General features: G+C 44.2%; 1 protein-coding gene across 3 annotated transcripts; it reads left to right on the top strand.

Annotated features, from left to right (window-relative positions):
* The first annotated feature begins 287 nt into the window (after positions 1 to 287).
* Positions 288 to 21,662, top strand: LOC147458622 (pre-mRNA-splicing factor ATP-dependent RNA helicase DEAH10-like). 3 transcript variants are annotated; one of them, XM_086510087.1, is made up of 11 exons: positions 288 to 585; positions 682 to 762; positions 18,241 to 18,454; positions 18,547 to 18,943; positions 19,046 to 19,249; positions 19,330 to 19,490; positions 20,048 to 20,233; positions 20,318 to 20,549; positions 20,630 to 20,820; positions 20,897 to 21,031; positions 21,145 to 21,662. In XM_086510087.1, the coding sequence occupies exons 1-11, from the start codon at positions 465 to 467 to the stop codon at positions 21,332 to 21,334; spliced, it is 2,112 nt and encodes a 703-aa protein (XP_086366213.1). In that variant the 5' UTR covers positions 288 to 464; the 3' UTR covers positions 21,335 to 21,662. The 3 variants fall into 3 exon arrangements, with proteins under 3 accessions (XP_086366213.1, XP_086366215.1, XP_086366214.1); XM_086510088.1 differs by lacking the exon at positions 288 to 585 and adding an exon at positions 848 to 1,456 and having other exon boundaries at positions 697 to 762; XM_086510089.1 differs by lacking the exon at positions 288 to 585 and having other exon boundaries at positions 18,252 to 18,454.
* Positions 21,663 to 22,215: the final 553 nt, after the last annotated feature.

Genomic DNA, 22,215 nt, shown 5'->3' with positions numbered 1-22,215 from the left:
TTTTGACAAAAATCCCCAAAATACCCCCATATTTTGTCAAAATTTGCCCTTCAAAATTTCTCATCTTCAAAGACAATTTTTTTGGGAGCTTTTCATAAGAAGATTGATTGTCGATCATTGTCAGATGCTAAAACTAGAATTTGAGCTGGTCATGTAAGCTTTAGAGATGAATTGCTTCATTATTTTTAGACATAATTGCCCTTTTCTGTCAACTAATTCATGAGAAATTATGTGTTAAGCAGTCAAAAACAAAAAATCTAGAGCAATCCACCCAAAACGGAGACAAGGTTTTGGGAATCTCCACAAATTACAGGGAGAATTTGCCTTTTAAGTTTTGGACGTTGCAGGGATTCAAACGGCCTTGACGTCCTGTCGGTAGAAACAGGCCAAGCACGACGATCATCACTAGTGGGCTTAAAGGACTCGCAGAAGCTACAGAAGGCAGTCAAGAGGAATTGTGATAAATGCCGTCCTTCCCGAACAACAACAGCCCACACTGCACTATGTCCCACCATAGCAGTAGCAGGAAGCGGCCTGCCAGGCAAGATATTCAGGAGCAAAGAAGAGCGCTACCCATTGCATCAGGTGCCTTCATTTGCCACTTTTTTTGAGTCTACTCAGAGTGTCCTCTAGGGCTGTGCAAAGAAAAGATCTCATTAGTTCCCTTTTTGCCTCCTTCAGCTGAGAAAAAGTTAGTCGAGGAAGTCTTGAAGAACGATACTCTTGTGGTGATTGGAGAAACTGGCAGCGGCAAAACTACACGTAAATGCATCTTTATCAATATATACGTTTGAGAAATCACTAGAAGCCATGTGTCTTAAGCACTCAGTAGCTTTCATGTTTGCAGAATTGTACTATAATCTCTCTGTCCTGAGATGCTGTGGTCTTTGCCCAATAATGAAGGGAACAGGCTCAAAAGAGATCCTAGAGTGTGTGGGATTCAACTAAGCTGAGAGGGTCTCTTAACGCTTGTGATTTATGCCCTAATTACCACATTCTGTGATTAACTAGTTCAAATATGCTTTTCAAAGCTTCTTGCATACTGGGATTTTACTCGAGCTTTCATTGTTCGATAGTTAGATATCTTTCTTTGCTTGATGGAGCCATATCAAGATGGCGGAATCCATTTCAAGCCCTATAATGGTGACACTTCATGGTTTGAGGTGATTGTTTACCATGATGTGCAAATTTTAGAGTAGGGAAAGATACTGGGCTTTTTGTTTTTGCTCTGTAAGTGGTGATGGTGAGCCCGTAGGACATGCTTGAAGTGGGGAATGACAATCATGGATCTCAACAAGGAATAGCAGGTGGACACCTTAATCTATGCTGGATGCAGGCTCAAAGAGAGTGGTTGAGAGTTTGCCAGGATTCAGCATCCATTGAGGCCAAACCCAACCAATTGCTGGATATACAAAAAACATGGCTGGATTTGCACGTCTTGGGGCATGATTTTTTCGTAAGTTTGTACGATACGATTCATATAAATGATATTTGGCTTCCTTTTTTCCTTTAGGGCAGTCCTGATTAACAGTCATTCGTATGATATGCTTTGTATGGTCTATGCTTGATGCTGCTCTAACAGTCAGGGGAGAGCTGCTGCTTCTGCCCTAAGGGGGTTCCCCCTCATCTCATGTTGGAGTTGTTCATCACTAGAAGGCCGCATCCTTGGTTCCATGTCATGGTTGTAGGCCAGAGTGGCCCTGCATATGCATTTTTGTCCATTCACGAGCTTGGTCCATTACCAGTTGTTTGGGACGTTTTTCCTCTTCATTGGAGCCGCTTTTTGTGGACTTTTCTTGTGTGTGTGTGTGTGTGTGTGTGAGTGTGTGTGTGTGTGTGTGTGTGAGAGAGAGAGAGAGAGAGAGAGAGAGAGAGAGAGAGAGAGAGAGAGAGAGGATGACCGTGACACATCCCAACCCTATGTGTCCGTGGACAAGCTACACCACAGCAGGGTTCAGTCAATCCAGTCAAGTTAGATTAGAAGTGATCTGGCACTTTGTGAGTCTATTCGTAGACCGTGCATGCCCAGTCACTTAGAATAGATGCATATCCTCCGGTTGCACACAGCATGATCATCAATATTCCCTTCAGATTCCATTAGAGTCAGTTTGGGGATTTTTCAAGTGACTTTATCCCATTTTCCCTATTTTTGATAATTTTCACTTATTTTATTAAGTGACTTTTGTTGGGTAGTCAGTAGGGCAAATTGGGTAAGTTAATATATAAGCAAACCCAAGTTAGCACTCCATAGCAGAAGAGGCAGCAGGAGCTTCCCGCTCAACAGGCAACTTCTCAGCAGTACCCCCCTGCAGTGGACCCTCGCCATACCTCCCATCCCATTGGCGTTTTTCCACAGCATCAGCACTGCCTTGAAGTTTCCCCTTCTTGCGCATTGTTCCCCCTTGCATGATCGCCCTACAGGGCCATTTCAGCCAACGTTTTCATTTGCAGAAAAGCTCCACTTTCGGCCAACGTTTTTCATGCAAAAACGCCAGCAAGTCCTCAGCCTTCCCAGCGTTTTTCATCACTAACGCTAGCAAATCCACAGTTTCAGCATTGAAGAAAACGCAGATTTCAGCCATAGATAATCGCAGCTTCTCATCAGAGGAATAGTAGCAGATCAGCCCCCATTCAGTTGCAGAATTCCCCTCAAGTTTAGCCCAAGAAAACGCAGTCAGAACAGCCATTTTCAGCCACCAAGAAGACCATGAAAATCAGCAGATAAAAGTCCACAGATTTCAGCCACCAAGTCGTCGTCGTCATCGGCATAGTCCCATTGCATACGCATTGTACACTTTGTGCAATCAAAGTAGACCACTCTCGCCGACAAGAGTGGGGCCTTCGGAGGAGGGTTTTACAACCTCTCGGGTGTCGTATCTCTTCTCTCTCCTTCTCTCAGTCTCATTCACTTGCACGCACAATATCCACTCACTTTGTTCGTGATCATAGCACTCTCCATAAGACGGAAAGCTCTCTCTTTCCCTAAGAACTAAAAAGGAACCTTGAGCAATAAAGATCACTAATCTTGAGAAAATACAACATTCATTCCGCTGCACCTAACAGAGGACCTCGTCACATCGAACTTGACCTGCAAGCTGAATCTGTGGTGGCGACGTCTGCTTCTCCCTTCGCGTGCATGCCTGCGGGTTCATGCAACCTCTTATGGCAGTCCACCAGGTGCGCCGATCTTGCTCTCCATGCATCAGCCTGCACGCGGCCGCGAACTGCGTGGTTCTCCTCCACCCTCTTCCCACCCTAACCCTCGACTCCTTTCCTATTGATCTCTCACCTACGATGTTTTTTGTTTTCTGCCTTTTTTCTTGCATAGGCTTTTTCTTTCGTTTGCCTTCTTGTCTGCTTGCTTGATTTTGTGTAATAGACTTGGACACTCCAAGTCAAGAATCAATCGCGACAACACCAAATAACCACTTCAAACAATTCACAGATCACAATAGATTTGCACTGGCCCGGCGGAGTTCCGTGCCTAGAGATATTGGCCCCAAAGACTTGCGCCCCTTTCGGTATTTCTTTTTGTATTAATCAATCTTCAAAGTACAAGAGAGCGGTTAGGGTTTCACTCTCAGACTCTGCGTCCAGATGCTCTGAGAAGTGAATGCCAAAACCACTTATTTAAAGTTACAAGGGATGCCGAAAAGCAGAGCCCCAAAAGCCTCAAAGCAAAAGCTCTTTTCCCTCTCTCACAGAGAGCTTTTGAAAGCAAAAGCAAATTCTCTCTCTTTTTCTCATTGCGTAGAGAAAAAGAAAAATTTGCGTCGCTCATCATTAAAAAAATAATAATTTAATAAAAGTTTTTTTTTCAACCTCTGTGATTTCCGAAAGTTAGGGTTTTTGGCAAAAATTAGGGTTTGCAGGAATTTTAGGGTTTTTGGCAGAAATTAGGGTTTCTGCTGTCTGTAGCCACGTCATCACTTTGTGACATTTTGCGCATGCTTGCAATTTCTTCTTTGTGTGTGTGATGGGTGTTTTGTCTGCCTGCTTGCCTGCTTCTATGCACGTGTCTGCCTATCTGCTTGTGTGTGTGTGGATGATTGCATGATGTTTGTTTTTGCATCTTCTTTTGTTTAATTCTCCTGTTTTTGATCACTAGGCTGAGGTGTTAAAGGGATTGTGATGGGCAAGGAGGGTTGGACGGTTGAGGCTCTAGCCTCTACTACAACTTGTTTCATCCTTTGTCTTTGCTTATGCAGGTTGCAGAGTCATAGCCGTGTACATTCTTGCTAGGGATGGCTATGAGGCTATCTCTCCCCCGGAGTTTTGATGCAAAGTCTTTGGTAGTGGTGGTGCTTATTCTGCACGGATGTGTCGTTGCTTAGCTTTGGAGACCTGGAGCTGGCTTTCGGAGATTGTTTTCTGCCTCATTGTCGTAGTGTGGGTGGCCCGTTTCTGCTTCAGCTTCTTCCCTTACTCCCCTGCTCCTAGCTTTTGTCGTATCTCCCATCTTTTGTAACTTTGTATCAGTGGTAGTTTTTCCCCTATGGGGTGTGGATGTTGAACAGCTCAGGGGTTTTTTCACTATCAGATCCGTTATATTCTGTGTTCCTTCGGGCTGATGTAATGCCTTTGGGCGTGTAATTTGATTACGTAATACAAAAGGGTATCAGGCCCCTTTCTTATGTGTAGAGAGAGAGAGAGAGAGAGAGAGAGAGATGATGAAATGAAATGAAATAAAATGTTATATTAACGTCTTCAAAAGGCCAAAATGACCTATGAGACTAGTCTGTTACAAAATAGTGAATTTGATACGATGTCTGGGTACAAAAGAAACAGAACAAAAATGCTACTGCTACAAGCTGGAACTGTGTGGATGCAACAAGTGATACAATAGGTACCCAGTAAACTGGATGTAACAATGTGAAACAATCACAGAATGGGGGGAGAAATGGTGAGCATCCATCCTCATCTGCGCTCTGGGTGTCGAGAGAGTATAGCTCGAATCCTCTGCTGTAGTCTTCGTCGATGATGTGTAGCTCCTCTCCTCAGTTGTGGTCATCTGGATCTCCGGAGTCCGTAGCTCCAGTGCTCGGTCGATAAGAGTGCCAATAGTGGTCGAGTGAGTGTGGACCGAGCTCTGCGGTGGTGGCTGCTCCTTTGGCTGTCCCATATCTAGTGAAAAGAAATCTGTAATCTGTCTTTCGGACGGTCTCTCTCTAGCTCTCCCTAGTAAAGCGTCTCTTTGTCTGTGTAACTCAAGTAGATATAGTCCAAGACATCTCGTCCTCAAAACTCATGACCCTAGATAAAGGACCGAAACCCTCTATGAATAGGCAGTGGAAACAGCCCCATATCTCGTAGTACACTTTGCAGTGACATGTAATGTAACTATGTCTCTGGCTCTATCTGGCATAAGCGACATGTCCTGTTGTCTGCTGGTATCCCTCTAATTTACCAATCTCAATCTCGAGCTGATGTGAGGATATGCGTATTTGACCAATGGCACAACGCAAACCATCATACATGTGTCCACGTAGCTGGGTCGAATCACAAACCCATCTCCTGTGAGGTGGAGAAGATGCTCTCTATAGAAAGCCATCTTCGTACCCAACTCCTGAGGCAGATCTATCCATGTACTCCTGGTGTTCAGTTGGATAAGGTCTTGACGAATCAGTCTAGTAATCTCCACCTGTGTATGAGACAGTGAGGATGCCTGAAGAGAGTACCGAAAAGGAGGCAGCCTGTCCATGGTGAAGCCATGCGTCTGAAACCATGATGTCATCTATGCATACCAACATGAAGTGTCCCCCTATAGAGCTAACTGTCTGGAAGACTCAAGGGCCAGTCTAGCATATCTGTCTCTAGTAGTATGCACCAACGATTTTGGAAAATAAAAAGAGAAAGAGAATCAACACAGATTCTCTTGGAGTCTGCATGGGTCAAAGCGATCCCTTCACTAATACATCCGTGGCCTTTGGAGTCTGCATGGCTCAAACTGCTGTCTCAAACGAGCTTTTCTTTTCTCTCTTTGCATAGAGCAGTCGGGCGGGGCCTACTGTAAAGACGCAGAGCTCTCTCTCTCTCTCTCTCTCTCTCTCTCTCTCTCTCTCTCTCTCTCTCTCTCTCTCTCTCTCTCTCTCTCTCTCTCTCTGTGCGTGTGTGTGTGCAAGTCAAGAGCTGGCTTGGCCTACAGAGACCTCTCTCTCTCTCTCTCTCTCTCTCTCTCTCTCTCTCTCTCTCTCTCTCTCTCTCTCTCTCTCCTCGTCAGATTTGCAGGGCCAAGGGATGCGTCTGTGTTGGCCATGGACTCAGAGAGAGAAAGGAAGGAATTAGGGATTGGTGGAGGTTGGTACAGGAGACGGGCGTGGAGGAGGTGGATGGGGAGGATTAGGGTGGGGGGACCATGGGAATGTGGAGGAAGATTCTATAGAATCTTCCAATAAATGAATTTCTTTTGGGACTTACCAATATGTGCGAGTAGTATCCCATAGGCTGTGCACAAAGGAGACTAATCTGGTAAGCGCCTCAATCTCCATAGGGGGGGCAGCTAGCTTTGATGTACGGAGGCCTTGGCTCTAATCAGTCGAGAGATCATAGATACCAAGGGCCTCTCCATACGTCTCCAACCATCCTGGCCTACTGAAGGTCCCCATACTTGCACCCCATACAACATAGTTGAGGCTACTAAAGTATCAAAGAGCCATAAGTTTGTGTGAGGTTCCTGGAAAACTGAACCTGCGAACACATCCTCTCCAAGCCTCCCAAGGCCGCATAAGCTCTCGTCAATCTAGTCTCTGCTGCTCTCACCAAAGAAAACCTCCGTCCAGTGAAGACTACCCCAAGGTAAGTGTGTGCATCTGTATACTCCACAATATCCTGACCATATGTGAAAGTAGGTGCTGATCTTCTGATCTACTATGATGTGGTGTTAAACACCATAACCTTGGTTTTACTAAGGTTTACAGACAATCCACTATCCTCTGCAAAACTGTGTAATGCATCCAAATGTCGCTACATACCCTCTGGTGAGTCAGAGATAACAACAATGGGATCCACGTCCCTGCCAGCTGAGCACCTCTATCGTCCTCTCCGTCAGTGTAATCAAACACCTCATCAACATACATACCAAATAGAGTAGGAGACAATGGGTAACCCTGTTTCACCCCAATAGTGAACTAAGTCAGATATCCCCTCCGAGGTGCATACATGTCCCATCACTGATCTGTATAAAGCCATAGTCCCCCAAATCAACACTGTGGGTACCCCCATATCCTGCAGTCTGCGCATCAATTGAGCTCTCAATACCATGTCAAATGCTTTGTGGAAATCCACAAAGCCACAATAAATCCGTCTCCCATTTGACCTGCCCTCCTCAATGATGGCTCCGAGTGTCAGAATATGATCAAGAGTGGAGAGAGAGAGAGAGAGAGAGAGAGAGAGAGAGAGAGAGAGAGAGAGAGAGAGAGAGAGTCACAAAGTGATGACGTGGCTACGGACAGCAGAAACCCTAATTTCTGCCAGAAACCCTAAAATTCCTGCAAACCCTAATTTTTGTCAATTTTTAAATTTTGAGCGACACAAATCTCAGCTTTTTGCTATGATTTGGGAAAAAGAGAACTTGCTTTTTACTGGCTCTCATTGAGAGAGAGAGAGAATCTGCTTTTGCTTTCAAGCTTTTGGGGCTCTGCATTTGGGCATCCCTTGTAACCTTTAAATAATTGGTGAGGGTCTCACTTCTCAGAGCATCTGGACGCAGAGTCTGAGACTGAAACCCTAACCGCTCTCTTGTACTTCGAAGATTGATTATTACAAAAAGAAATACCGAAAGGGGCGCCAGTCTTTGGGGCCAATATCTCTAGGCACGGAACTCCGCCGGGCCAGTGCAAATCTATTGTGATCTGTGAATTGTTTGAAGTGGTTATTTGGTGCTGTCGCGATTGATTCTTGACTTGGAGTAGCCAAGTCTGTTACAGTGGTATCAGAGCACGACCGATTTCTCTTCTACGGGAAATCCGATCCCCAAGTTTTTTTTTTCCGCGGTAGCTATGGCTTCACGCAAGGATCAATCGACTCCCTCTGCATCTGGATGCGGGCTGGGATCACAACGAAGATTCAGGCAGAGAGTATGGCCCGCCTCGGTCTACTCAAGCGGAGAGACAAGAGATGGAGCGTCGTCAATTAATCGGCGATGCAACGAAGATGATGCTCAATTTCGCGAAGGATCCCAAATTTGCAAAATATACGAGCGAAACTTCTTTTCAAGAAGTGCATGAGCAGTGGCAGAAAACCACTACACCACCCCCGACACGCGCTCTCAAGAAAGCTTCTGCTCACAAGAAATATTCAGAGAAGGAACTAGAAGAGTTGGTTGATGCACGGATTGCTCAGCTTTTTGGCGCACAAAAGAAAGCCAAAAAGCATGGCAAAAAAGCAAAAGAAAAGCCCTGACTTTCTAGGTTATTTGGGTCGTCAATCGACATTTGACAAGGCAAAGAAACAGAAGAAGCGTGTTGGATTTGAAGGAGTACCCAGTTCTTCTTCTTCTTCTTCTTCTTCTTCTGACAATTCTTCTAGCTCCTCGGATTCGAGCGAAGAAGACAGAAAAGGTAAAAAGCGAAGCAAGAAGCAACGCTTCGGAAAGGGCAAGAGAAAGGCAAAGAAGTCTAAATCTCACTCAGAGACTGATAGTTCTATTGAGGACTCGTCTACAGACAGCTCAGATTCTGATGACGGAAACTTTTATGCGAACAAGAAGAATTTTTATAAAGCCAACCAGTATGACTTTCTGGAAGATAAAAGAAAGAAAGTCCGAGAGTTTAAGGAAGGTGGACAATCAATTAAATTTGACACTTTCTCAGGATACTCAGATGCTTCGAAGGCTTTGTCTTTCATACAACAGTTTGACATCGCTTTCGCGGGAGGACGCTACTCAGAGCACTCCAAGATTCAGAGAGCTGTCTCTTGCTTTAAGGGGAATGCTTGCACTTGGTGGTCCACTCTTCTCTTAAACAAGACTGCGCCAGTTAAATGGCTGAAATTTAATAAGCTTTTTATTTCTTCTTGGTTGACGCAAGAGTATGAACGAGATATACGAGCTACTTGGAACCATCTTCGGATGACCAAGAAAGATACAATCAATGCTTATTGTGAAAGATTCTTTGAGCTCTTTTCTACCCGCCTCTTCATTCAATAAGATCTCGTTGAGAGAACAGATTGAGGGGTTTACCTTGGGTCTACCTACAGAGATCCGAGATCACTGCTTGGAACAGAAGTCAGCTTCTATTCAAGAGTTGATGAGTCATGCGAAGCGGGGCTTTGCCATTCACTCTGGCAGGTTGACTTACCCCACAGATGAGGCCATGACACAACGAGCCGAACAGACTTGTGGGAATGAAAGTAGAAAGAAAAATAGCAAACCTGAAAAAAAGGATGCACGACCCAAGCTTACTCTTGCGGAGGTAGTTCGACTGGCACCCGGATGGGATGTTGCCATTACACCGAGCATTGGCAAACTTCGTTTGCAATGACAGGGGTGTTCAGGGTACACGAGTTACATTCTACTCGGAATCCCTTGGTACCACCATAACTACGCCGTGGTTGACTATCGGGCCGAGAAAGCGACTTTGATGAATGAAGGGTTGAGAGATTGTACTTAATGAACTTCAGTTTCTTTACTCATTCTTTTGGGAGAGAACTGAACGATGGAAAAAGGTTGAATATGTTTTGACATGAACAAAAGAACGCCAAGATTTTTCTCCACACTCATGCCGATTGCTTTTTGAAGATCAGACCATTGACCTGATACCTGGGAGCACGTCACCGAACCGGCCACCTTACCGTGTGAGCCGAGTACAGATTGAAAAGATTATGAACCAAGTGAAAGACCTCTTGGAAAAGGGTCTTGTCTAGCCTAGTACTTCACCGTACTGCTCTCCACTGTTGTTGGATTTAAAGAAGGATGGATCTTGGAGAATGTGCATCGATTATAGAGCTCTCAACAAAATCACCATCAAGAACAGATTTCCGATTCCTACGATCGATGATATACTCGACAGGTTACACGAATCCTCGTGCTTTAGCAAGATTTATCTGAAGAGTGGATATCATCAGATCCGAATCGCGCCGGAAGACGTCTACAAGACAACTTTTCGGACGACTTTTGGGTTATTTGAGTTTTTGGTGATGCCTTTTTGGCTTAACCAATGCTCCTGTGACATTTAACCGGATGATGGACAAGATTTTTTGAGAGCATAGGCTATTTGTTGGCACTTTCTTTGATGATATCATTGTTTTCTCCAAGAATGAGGCAGAACACAGAGATCATCTGCTTCAGAGATACACTTTTTGGGACACTTTGTCTCAGCAGCAGGAGTGCAAGTGGATTCGGCCAAGATAGAGACTATACGTGATTGGCCCGATTTGAAGAATGTCCATGAAGTTGGAAGCTTCTTGGGACTGTGTTCGTACTACAGATGGTTCATACGAAAGTTTGCAGAGGTTGCTTTCCCTTTGCATATCTTGATACAGAAAGGAGTCCCTTTCTCGTGTGGATCCACAGAGGTGACTGCCTTTCAGACTTTGAAAGAGAAATTAACTACGGGACCAGTTTTGACTTTGCCGGACTTGCAAAAGTCATTTGAAGTATATGGTGATGCTTGTGGTCGTAGTCTGGGTGCGGTCTTGATGCAAGAGGGCTATGTCATTGCTTACGAGAGCCAATTGTTCTCTAGGCCGGAGATGACAACACAGATATATGAGAAAGAGCTTTTGGTAGTGATCCATGCTCTTACTCGGTGGCGACATTACCTACTCGGAGCGGATTTTACGGTCTTCACAGACCATCGGAGTTTGTGCTACTTCTTGTCACAGAAGCAGCTTTCGGAAAAGCAGATGTGGTGGACGAACATCTTGTCACAGTTTCACTTCCAGATTGTCCATGTGCAGGGACAAAAGAATGTGGTGGCAGATGCTTTGTCTCGGAAGCCGTTGGTTCTGGCTAGTTCCGCGACACATCATAGGAGCTTCGAGGATATGGTCGATCGATATGCCACAGATACAGATTTTGCAGATATTTTCACACGGATACGGGATGGGGAGACATTAGCTGGATACTCCCTTTGGGAAGGCTACTTGATGAAAAAGACTATGTTGTGTGTTACACAACCGTTGAGGGAAAAGGTTATATGACTGAATGCCACTTTCCACCTTTTACGAGTCACCGCGGCATTGCTACCACCATGAAGGAGGTAGAGAGATACTTCTTTGGGCCGAGACTCAAAAAGTATGTGGAAGAGTTTGTGCGTAGTTGCTTAGTATGCCAGAAGGTCAATTTTGATAGGCATAAGGCACAGGGATTGTTAAAGCCTTTACCCATACCCACCCGCCCCTGGGAAAGTATTGAAATGGATTTCATTTTTGATCTCCCGAGAACACAGAATGATCACGATGATTTTCCGATTACATGGCACGTTTGAGACGATTGTCTCCGATAGAGACCCCAGATTTATGAGTTTGTTTTGGAAGGCAATTTGGGAGAACATTGACACGTGGTTGTAGTTCTCATCATCGTTCCACTTGCAGACTGACGGGCAATCTGAGATTGCTAATTCAATGATTTTAGATTTATTGAAGTCTTGTATCTCGGATCAGAAGACTCAATGGGAAAAGAACTTACCTTTGGTGGAATTTGCCTACAATAACACGATACACTCTTCGACGGGGAAGACGCCATGTGAGATTGTTGAAAGTGTTGCGAAGGTTCCATCCTTCCTGAGCACGAAAGATTAGATATTTGAAGCGGATGAATATTCGCGAGATTTGGATACAGCTTTTGCCAAGGTTCGCGAGACTTTGTAGGAGTCTCTAAAACCACAGAAAAAGGCAGCGGATCGCCATCGTCGCGATTTGAAATTGAAGGAGAATGATTGGGTGCTCTTACGTTTTGAGAAGGCACGCCTACGAAAGAAAAAGGGAAAGGAGAGCCTTTTTTTTTTCAAAGCTTAGTATGCAATACTACGGACCTTTCCAGATCACTGACAAGATAAATGATGTCTCCTTCCGTTTGAAACTGCCAGATACTTGGAGGATTCACAATGCATTGCATGTGAGTCTCTTGAAACCTGTTAAGGGTGATGTGCCTGATGATGGGGAGCCTGATGGGCAACCCGAAGTGGAAGAAAAGAAGGAGATCCTTGTTCTTGAACAGATTTTGGCACATAACGATACGAAGAAAGGTAAAGTCCGAAGGCGGTTCTTGGTTAATTTCAAGAACTTTCCTGCATTTGATGCAAAGTGGATGGAGGAGGAGGACCTAGCAGATACTCCTTTGATTGTGAAACTTTACCTCGATGTTTTGGTTTAGCATAGTCTACTCCAAACGAAACCCAGAATTCAGCTTGGCCGGAGATCTGGTGCAGTGGGATGCACAAGAGGGGAGTCACTCCGCTCCTTTGTCAACAGATGCCTCGATTTTGATACTAAAATCAATGATGTCTCTGTGAGCTTCAGGGATACTGATAGCTGACAGTATTCTGCTGAATGACTTTATGAAATGGAATTCCTGATAATGATACTGATTTGTTTCTTCACTTCTTTTGAGTGCAGGAACTGATAGACGAAATGATTGCAGCATTTTGGTCTACTTGATCTCGAACAGACATGGTTGCAATAGGGGTTAGTCAATCGGACATCGATGAGGTCCCGATTGGACCTAGATGTGATTGCTAGTTACATTGCCGATAAATCATGGTTTAAGATCCGAATGAATGTTGAATGTCATGTGATGTCCTGTGATGTCGTGAGATGTGACTGTCGATTTTGTACATGTGCTAAATGTGTGTTCCTAGTATGTAGGTACTAAGAGTCAGTGTCTACTAAGACGGTTTATGGCTTTTGTCGATTTTGCAGGCGTAATCGTGGTCGATTACAATGCTTTCAAGAGGGGGGTATGTCACAAAGTGATGACGTGGCTACGGACAACAAAAACCCTAATTTTTGCCAGAAACCCTAAAATTCCTGCAAACCCTAATTTTTGTCAAAAATCCTAATTTCCGGAAATCGCGGAAGTGAATTTATTTATTTATTTTATTTTATTTTTGAAAATTTTGAGCGACGCAAATCTCACACTTGCTTTTTATTGGCTCTCATTGAGAGAGAGAGAGAGAGAGAGAGAGAGAGAGAGAGAGAGAGAGAGAGAGAGAGAGAGAGAGAGAGAATCTGCTTTTGCTTTCAAGCTTTTGGGGCTCTGCTTTTGGGCATCCCTTGTAACCTTTAAATAAGTGGTGAGGGTCTCACTTCTCAGAGCATCTGGACGCAGAGTCTGAGAGTGAAACCCTAACCGCTCTCTTGTACTTTGAAGATTGATTAATACAAAAAGAAATACCGAAAGGGGCGCCAGTCTTTGGGGCCAATATCTCTAGGCACGGAACTCTGCCGGGCCAGTGCAAATCTATTGTGATATGTGAATTGTTTGAAGTGGTTATTTGGTGTTGTCGCGATTGATTCTTAACTTGGAGTATCCAAGTCTGTTTTAGAGAGAGAGAGAGAGAGAGAGAGAGAGAGAGAGAGAGAGAGAGAGAGAGAGAGAGAAATGAAATGAAATGAAATGTTATATTAACGTCTTCACAAGGCCAAAATGACCTATGAGACCAAAAAGTTACAATTGGTGAATCTGATACCATGTCTGAGTACTTAAATTACCAAGTTACAAAGAACTAACACTAAAACACTAAGGCACCGAGGGGAATAGAAATAAGGGGGAGGGAAGGGGGGGGAGAGGGGGTTTGTGGGTTCAAATGAAATCTCTCATCGGTCGCTGTCGGATCTCATCGACCTCCTCCATGGTTAGAACTTTGGTTGGGCGTCTTGCATGTCGAGCTAGAGTGATCTGTATCTCAAGAGACGACACGACATGTTGGGTCCCAACCACCCTCAAGGGACCCCTTGCTCTGTTGCCAGAGCAAGTACTTGTTTCATTTCTTGCACAAAAATGTTGATACAATGATGCTAAATGTTGAGATGCTAAGATGCTAATGGGTACTTGATGCAGATGCTTGGTACTGTTGAGATACTAAAGGGTATTGCGGTAGATGCTGAGGGGTACTGCTGTGGATGCTTGGTACTTGAGAGTCTATGTGCTCGGTACTGCGGGTACTTGGTGCTTGATGGGGCAGGTACTGCTGGAGATGCTTGGTACGCGACGATGATGATGACGACGACGACGATGATACTTGGTAGAGATAGTACGGCGAGGCTAGGGCTGATTGCTGAAACACTAATGATGTCGATGGCTCGGGTCTGCAACCATGACGAGGCTGTGGGCTGAAATCTGATGAAAATGCTTAGGGCTGAATGCTGAAAACGATGGCGATGATAGCTGAAAAATGCTGGAACTGCTTCTAGGAGAAAACGCTAAGAGGAGGCTGATGCTGCGAGTGCTGCGTGTACTACCCTCTTCTCCTGCTTCTTCTCCTCCCTTCTAGCGCCCAAGGGGCTGCCTATATAGGCGCTGCAAGCTGGGTCGAGCATTCACTTCCCGAGCCCACGATTTCAATAAAAATGCCAAAGTCACTTACTATTAAGTGAGCACATAAGAGGCGGTTCACACGCTTGAATGCCTATATGCCGACTGATTGTACTGTGCAAGAGAAACTATGACCAGCCTGGACATGCACGTCTTGCTAGAGGCTCACGAGGGTGTCAGGCTAGGTCCTAAGCTAAGACTGATGCTAGACTTTAGCAGAAGCTTGTCCCCGCGGCACAAGTGCTGTTAGGTGCAACGGAATGAATGTTGTATTTTCTCAAGATTAGTGATCTTTATTGCTCAAGGTTCCTTTTAGTTCTTAGGGAAAGAGAGAGCTTTCCGTCTTGTAGAGTGCTGTGGTCACGAAGTGAGTGGACACTGTGCGTGCAAGTGAATGAGACTGAGAGAAGGAGAGAGAAGAGATACGACACCGAGAGGTTTGTAAAACCCTCCTCCGAAGGCCCCACTCTCGTCGGCGAGAGTGGTCTACTTGATTGCACAAAGGTGTACAATGCGTATGCAATGAGACTATGCCGATGACGACGACGACTTGATGGCTGAAATCTGTGGTCTTCTTTGGCTGAAATTCTGGGACTGTTTCGGGGCTGAAATGACTGTTTTTCTTGTTGCTTTACTGGCTGAAAATGACTGTTGTGTCGGGGGCTTAGGGCTGAACAAAAACGCTGACCTTCTGCCCTGTCCTGGCTGCGTTTTTATGTCCCTGTCGAGGGCTGGAAACGCTGGTTGCTGCCGCTTCCTCAATGCTGGATAACGCTGAGAAAAACGCTGAGATGGCTGATTGTCTAGCGTTAGTAAAACGCCAGGGCTGGATGTGCTTGAGACTGGAATCGCTGAGGGTGATCAAGCTAGGGCTGCTGGTGGTTTCAATACCAAAAACGCTGGCTTGTGGGGGCTGATATGCTGTGGCACTATCGCCAGAAGGGGGAGACTTCACGGCGGTGGGTGATGCTGTGGAAATTGCCAAGGGAGGGATGGGGGTGGCGAGGATCTACTGCTGGGGGGGGGGGGGGGTTTCTGCTGAGAAGTTGCCTGTTGAGCGGGAAGCTCCTACTGCCTCTTCTGCCAGAAAGTGCTAACTTGGGTTTGCTTATATACAAACTTAGCAAAATTGCCCTACCTACTTTTGTTGGAAAGTCACTTAAAAATAATAAGTGAAAATCCCAATAAATAGGAAAATAGGCTAAATGTACTGGAAAATTCCTCTAACTGATGCTAATGGATTCTGATGGGAATTCCGATGATCATGCTGTGTGCAACCGGAGGATATGCATCTATGCTAAGTGACTGGGCATGCACGGTCTACGAATAGACTCACAAAAGTTCCAGATCACTTCTAATCTAAAGTTGACTGAACTGCCTGAACCTTGCTGTGGTGTAGCTTGTCCACGGACACATAGGGTTGGGATGTGTCACGTGACATCCCCTCCTTTTCAAAGTGAGGTACTGATACCGAACTGTATGGCGTCGAGGGAGATCGCCAATAGCATCTGGAATCCTGGAAGGGACTCTTCGCCGGCCCACTCTGATGTGTGGGTCGTGCTGTACTTGAACTTCATAAAGGTCTGCAACGCTTGCTTCTTTGGACCGCGCCGAAAGCGACACAAAGTCTTGTGAGTGTTCTTCGATGCTTCAACTTCGTCTAGAGATCTGCTTCCTTTGTCTTCAAGAATCTCCATGGCTGAAAATTCCTGAAACCATCTCCAACACAAAACCATGAACATACCCATTCCCCCTTCTCTCGCCAGAAGGGGGAGACTTCACGGCGGTGGATGATGCCGTGGAAAACGCCAAGGGAGGGATGGGTGTGGCGAGGATCTACTTAGGGGGGGGGGGGTGTTTTGCTGAGAAGTTGCCTGTTGAGCGGGAAGCTCCTACTGCCTCTTCTGCCAGAAAGTGCTAACTTGGGTTTGCTTATATACAAACTTGGCAAAATTGCCCTACCTACTTTTGTTGAAAAGTCACTTAAAAATAATAAGTGAAAATCCCAATAAATAGGAAAATAGGCTAAATGCACTGGAAAATTCCTCTAAATGATGCTAATGGATTTTGATGGGAATTCCGATGATCATGTTGTGTGCAACCAGAGGATATGCATCTATGCTAAGTGACTAGGCATGCTTGGTCTACAAATAGACTCACAAAAGTTCCAGATCACTTCTAATCTAAAGTTGACTGAACTGACTGAACCTTGCTGTGGTGTAGCTTGTCCACAGACACATAGGGTTGGGATGTGTCACGTGACAGGCTTCTTTGTTCGTGTCCCGCGGGGGCAAACTTTGCTATTCACAAGAGAGACTACAAGGCTCACAACTCTACAATCTGCAAGAATGCGACCCCCCCCCCCCCCCTTCCCCCCAAACCCAACCCATATATAGGGAAGTAACAATAATCCCCGACCCACATTTCAATAACCCATGCCAAATAAATGGGAGTATGAAGGGTCAAAAACATCAAAATAGGGCGTCCAACCAAAAGGCCACAAGTGACACCCCAGACAAAATCTGGCAAAAATCCCCCGTGATATTCTAAAAAAGCCTCATGAGGCCGGGCACAGCCACAAAGAAGCCCTCACTCTCAAGATCTAGGCAGGAAAACCCAGGAGATGACCTCCAAAACTCTAACAAGACCTAGCAGACAATCTTACTTTATGCTTAAAAGAACATAAAGATGGACCCTAATGGCACAATTTTTCTTGCTCTTATCTTCTAGCCTCATGAGGGTAATAGTTCAATCCTTTATTGTCAATGACCATGATTTGAGATGACTAGTCGCTTTTGGAGGGAAGTATGGAGTAATATGGGAACAATTTTACATTTGATAGAATGGGGACAAATCTGAAACTGTCCTCATCTATTCATCCATATTGGATAGACTGTTTGGCGATCAAAGATAACAATTTCCACTTTGTATCATCGAAAACTACATACTTCTCAGAAAATGTGTGTTGCAAGTCAGAAGAATGATCAGTATAGCTCCCGCTGGGTGAATCTGCTTTAACAGCTCTACATAATCTTCAACAAGCAAGGCACTCCTTGAAATCATCGAGTAATCTAAAAACGGACCGTTCTCATACCAAAGACAAGAGTTTGAAGGGGATCGCTTTGTACTGCTAATTTTTGAAGAGAATCACTTTGTACAAGGTGAGGCTATTGCAAATGTTATGTGAAACAAGCTTTGATGAAATCTTAAGAGAAACAAAATAAGGCAACAAGTGACTGCAAGTTGGTGATTGGGTTCTACCGCGGTCTGAGAGGAAAAAATATTCTGTATCATGGGCTGTTCCAAGTAGTAGAATATGTTAACAAGGGAATTCTTTAGAACAGATTGGCAAAGTTTTTTATTTCACCACCTTCATAATCTAATTCCGTTTGTTACAATCATTGGAAGGAGAATGCTCTCCACTTACGATTATTTATTTTCCTGGATAGATACTTGCTCATGAAGAGAGGAAATTCAATGAGAGGATTTTGACTAGGTATCTTGTCGCTCAGTGGATGGATGAAGAACACTTTCACGGTTCACCCTTGAGTTGATCTCTGAATCTTCACTTGAATTTTAAGAATATCAAATTAATATCTGCATTTTGTGTCTGTAGATTAAAGGTGTACTTGAGTCTTTCTCTTTCTGCATATGTAATATTTATATCTTCGTGCAATCAAAAGTGATGCCAGTGTTGATAGTACTTGCTAGGATGGCCAATTTGTGAGTGTTGTTTGTGATGGTGAACTCGCCTTTGTTACTTCCAGAGTTACCACAGTTTCTTCATGCTGGAGGTTTTTGTGAGAGAGGGAGAATTGGCATCACTCAGCCTAGGCGAGTGGCTGCTGTCACAGTAGCGGCACGTGTAGCTGAAGAGATGGGAGTAGATTTGGGTCAAGAAGTTGGCTATTCCATCAGATTTGAAGACAAAACTTCTGCCGCAACAGAAATCAAATATCTGACAGATGGAATGCTTCTCAGGTGTGCGATAGTTGCTTCTTGTTTTTTTGTCCTCTGTTTTGACTACCGAAACAATTACTGATGGGTCGGTTTCATCTTCCAAAAAACGTTAGGGAGGCTCTTTTGGACCCACTGCTTCACAATTACTCTGTCATTATTGTGGATGAAGCCCATGAGAGAACCATTCATACTGATGTGCTCCTGGGGCTCCTCAAAGCAGTGCAGAAAAGACGGAAGGCTGTAAAGCAGGAAACTGTTACAGAAACCAGACAATTTGATTCTAGTAAGAGGACGGCGATCTCTAAGCACAGTGAAAGTTTTAACCAAGCCAGAATTAGTCACTTGAAGCTAGTAGTTATGTCTGCTACATTAGATGCGGAAGGATTTTCCCAGTATTTTGATAATGGAAGGACTGTGTATATTCAGGGAAGGCAGTATCCTGTTGACATTCTGTATACTTATCAGCCTGAGCCAGATTATCTTGATGCCGTTCTAATCACAATTTTCCAGGTCAGGATCTTTCATGCCAAAGACCCACTTTTTATAGCCATTTTTTATTTTCAATCTTCACAATTTAAGCTTCCAAAAAATTTTCTGGTATTTATCCTCAAGGTGCACTTGGAAGAAAAGGCAGGAGATGTCCTAGTTTTTTTAACAGGTCAAGAAGAAATTGAGGCAGTTGAGCGACTCTTACTGGAACGCTCTGTTCATTTACCAGTTGGCTCCTTAAAGCTCATGGTAGCTCCTATTTATGCAGCTCTGCCATGCGACCAACAGATGCAAGTTTTCAAGACTACTCCTAGAGGATCACGCAAGGTATATCTGCTATTTGAGTTGTTTATAACTAGGAGGTGCAAGGCTTGCAGGTCCTTAGTAATTTCCATTGTGTATTGCAGGTCATACTGGCCACTAACATAGCAGAGACATCGGTGACCATTCCTGGAGTGTGTTATGTGATTGATCCGGGTTTAGTGAAAGCACGCATTTTCAACCCTCAAGCAGGAGTAGAATCTTTATCTGTTCTGCCTGTGTCAAAAGCCCAGGCCCTACAACGAAGGTATGTGAGCGATTTTTTGGATTTTCTTTTTCTATGCTTTAGGTAGTGACGAGTGTGAGGTCCTGCCCCAGCTGCCCAGACATCTTTTTGTGGAGTTATTTTTTGTGTTGAGTAATTTGTATTGCGTTTTGGAGCACTGAACAAGATTAGACCAGGATAGCTAAGACCTTCCTGATCTTTTGTGACGATCTGCAGTTAGTTATCGTTGAGTGAAGAATGTGATTTTGCAAACTTCGGTTGTTAGCTACCGAATAGGTCCACTTCCCTACTTCTAAGTAGACATAAACAGGACAGTGTTCTATCTGCTAAATGGGCTGGGTAATCATAATGCCGAAGATTGTCAGCCAATTGCTCTATGTTCTGGTTGCTCTTTGCGCTTTCTACTGGGATTACTCCACCCTAGTTATTGGCAGCGCAGTGTTTCTAGCTCTTTAACTTGCTCTATTTTCTGGTTGCTATTAGCTAGGTGTCCAGTGCGGTCACTTTTACCTAATTGGTAGGGCAGAGTTGTAGTTTTATAATCAGAGAATCTGTTTGTATGGTAACCTCTTCAACAGTGGTCGTGCAGGTCGTGAAAGGCCGGGGAAATGTTTTCGACTTTACACAGAGGATACTTTTTATAAGCTTGAAGATGCTTCAATCCCTGAAATAAAAAGATGCAACCTTGCTAGTGTCGTCTTGCAGCTGAAAGCTTTGGGTATTGATGATATTCTTGGCTTTGATTTTATGGACAAGCCATCTAGGCAAGTTTAAGGCCCAAGTTAATAATGCCATCAGATTTTCAACTACTGTCAAGGCTTATACGGATTTGTTGTTGCCCCTTGCAGCACAGCAATTAGAAAATCTCTGGAACATCTTTACATCCTTGGTGCTTTGACAGATGAAGGAAAGCTATCAGACCCACTAGGCTTCCAGATGTCTCGTTTGCCTGTGGAGCCTCTTTATGCAAAGGCTGTAATTATATCCTGTGAATACAAGTGCTCTGCTGAAATGTTGGGCCTAGTTGCCATGCTTTCTGTGGAGTCTATCTTTTACCAACCTCGTGGGAAATTAGAGGAGGTACTTTAGTTGCTTTGCACAGTCAGAATGTTATTCGGATATGTCAAATGCTTCTCCCCTCAGTCAATTCTCCGTTTCAGGCCAAGGCTGCCAAGCAGCGATTCTTATGTGCTGATGGTGACCATATAACTTTGGTCAATGTTCTACGTGCTTATGTTAGTGAGGTGGAGAAGACGGGTAATGGACGTGTGCCAGGCAAAGGCAACTTGCGATGGTGCAAAGAGAACTTCATTAATGGTCGGTCTCTTAGACGGGCATTAGATATATACAGGTCAGAACCTTGTGAAGCAGCTAAGATCAAGCTGCTGTTCAGCTATGGCGCATTTATGTTTCTTTTCTTTGCACAGACAAATAGAAAGATATTTGCCTGGCATGGGCTTGTCCACGGTGTCTTGTGTGGAAGAGTGGATGCAGTTTCGTAGGTGTTTGACTGCTGCTTTTTTCCTCAATACAGCTCGTAGACAGCCAGATGGTTCCTACAGGTATCGATCCTATGCTTTTCTTCTTGTTCTTTAAATACTAAACAATTGTTCTGCCACAGTGAGGTTTGGTTATCTGCATACTTTTGAACGTGGATTTCTTACGAGAATGGCAGGGCTATGTCGAGTGGGCAGACTGTTTTTGTCCATCCATCATCAGTTCTCTTCGGAAAGAAACCTGATTGTTTGATCTTTAATGAGCTTGTCTGCACCACACGACACTACATCCGGAATGTTACACGCATAGATTCAGCCTGGCTACCAGAATTAGCATCCCAATATTTTGTCACAAAGTTGGCAGCCTGATTATTAAGCTTTGATTGGCTTCTCCTGTGGAGTAAGGAGATTGAAATCCCTAACGTCTCTCTTGGCATGCAACTGTGGCATATCATGCGGTTTGCTGCTTTTCTCCTCAGATTTAAATGCCTCAAGCAAGCTTGAGCTTGTATACCGGGGTGGACATGTGTAAACTATCCATGCTGTCATGTTACTTCAGGCTATTGGTTGTCCTGATGTTGTAGCTCCCATTTTAATTTTGCTTATGATATTTTAGGCCCAGGAAAGGGTGTGTAGAAAAGCTTTCCACGTCAGCTGGTTGTATAGTCACTCGTTAATTATGATCTTTCCAAAAGCTTGCTATGGTCTCACTTCTAACAATGGAATTATGTGATATATTTTTTTGTGCAAAATGGAAGTGCTGTTACACCAATCTTAGCCAGAATGATGTAGCATAGGCTCATAATAGAGTTTTGAGTATGGTTTAAACTTGAGATTATTGCTTATAATTTTGGAATAACCCATGATTAATGGCCTTGAAGGATGGTCCTTATTATTAAAATAATCCTCTTCGAAGAAATTGAATTATATGAAAGGAATGTATTTGTGGTTTTCTTCCAGCAAAAGTGGCGTTCGTCTAGGTTAGATTGTTAGATTTGTCCATAGCAGGATATATAAATCATTTGGTGTCTAGATGTGTAAGTGATTAGCTGCTGTATATGACAGTCTCTCCCAAAAGTTGTGAGTGCCTCTATGCTCTCTCTCTCTCTCTCTCTCTCTCTCTCTCTCTCTCTCTCTCTCTCTGTAAAGTCTTGACCTTGCCTTATGATTTACACTTCATACTCAGAATTTATATGCGAGCAAGTATCTATCACTACCAAAGTCTTCTCTTCACTCAATATCATGTCTTA

This window comes from Adiantum capillus-veneris, chromosome 4 (genome assembly GCF_014529385.1).
Source record: "Adiantum capillus-veneris isolate H3 chromosome 4, ASM1452938v2, whole genome shotgun sequence".
In the NCBI taxonomy this organism is placed as follows: Eukaryota; Viridiplantae; Streptophyta; class Polypodiopsida; order Polypodiales; family Pteridaceae; genus Adiantum; species Adiantum capillus-veneris.
The sequence above is the reverse complement of the archived record's forward strand: the minus strand, read 5'-3'. Positions and strand labels throughout refer to the sequence as shown.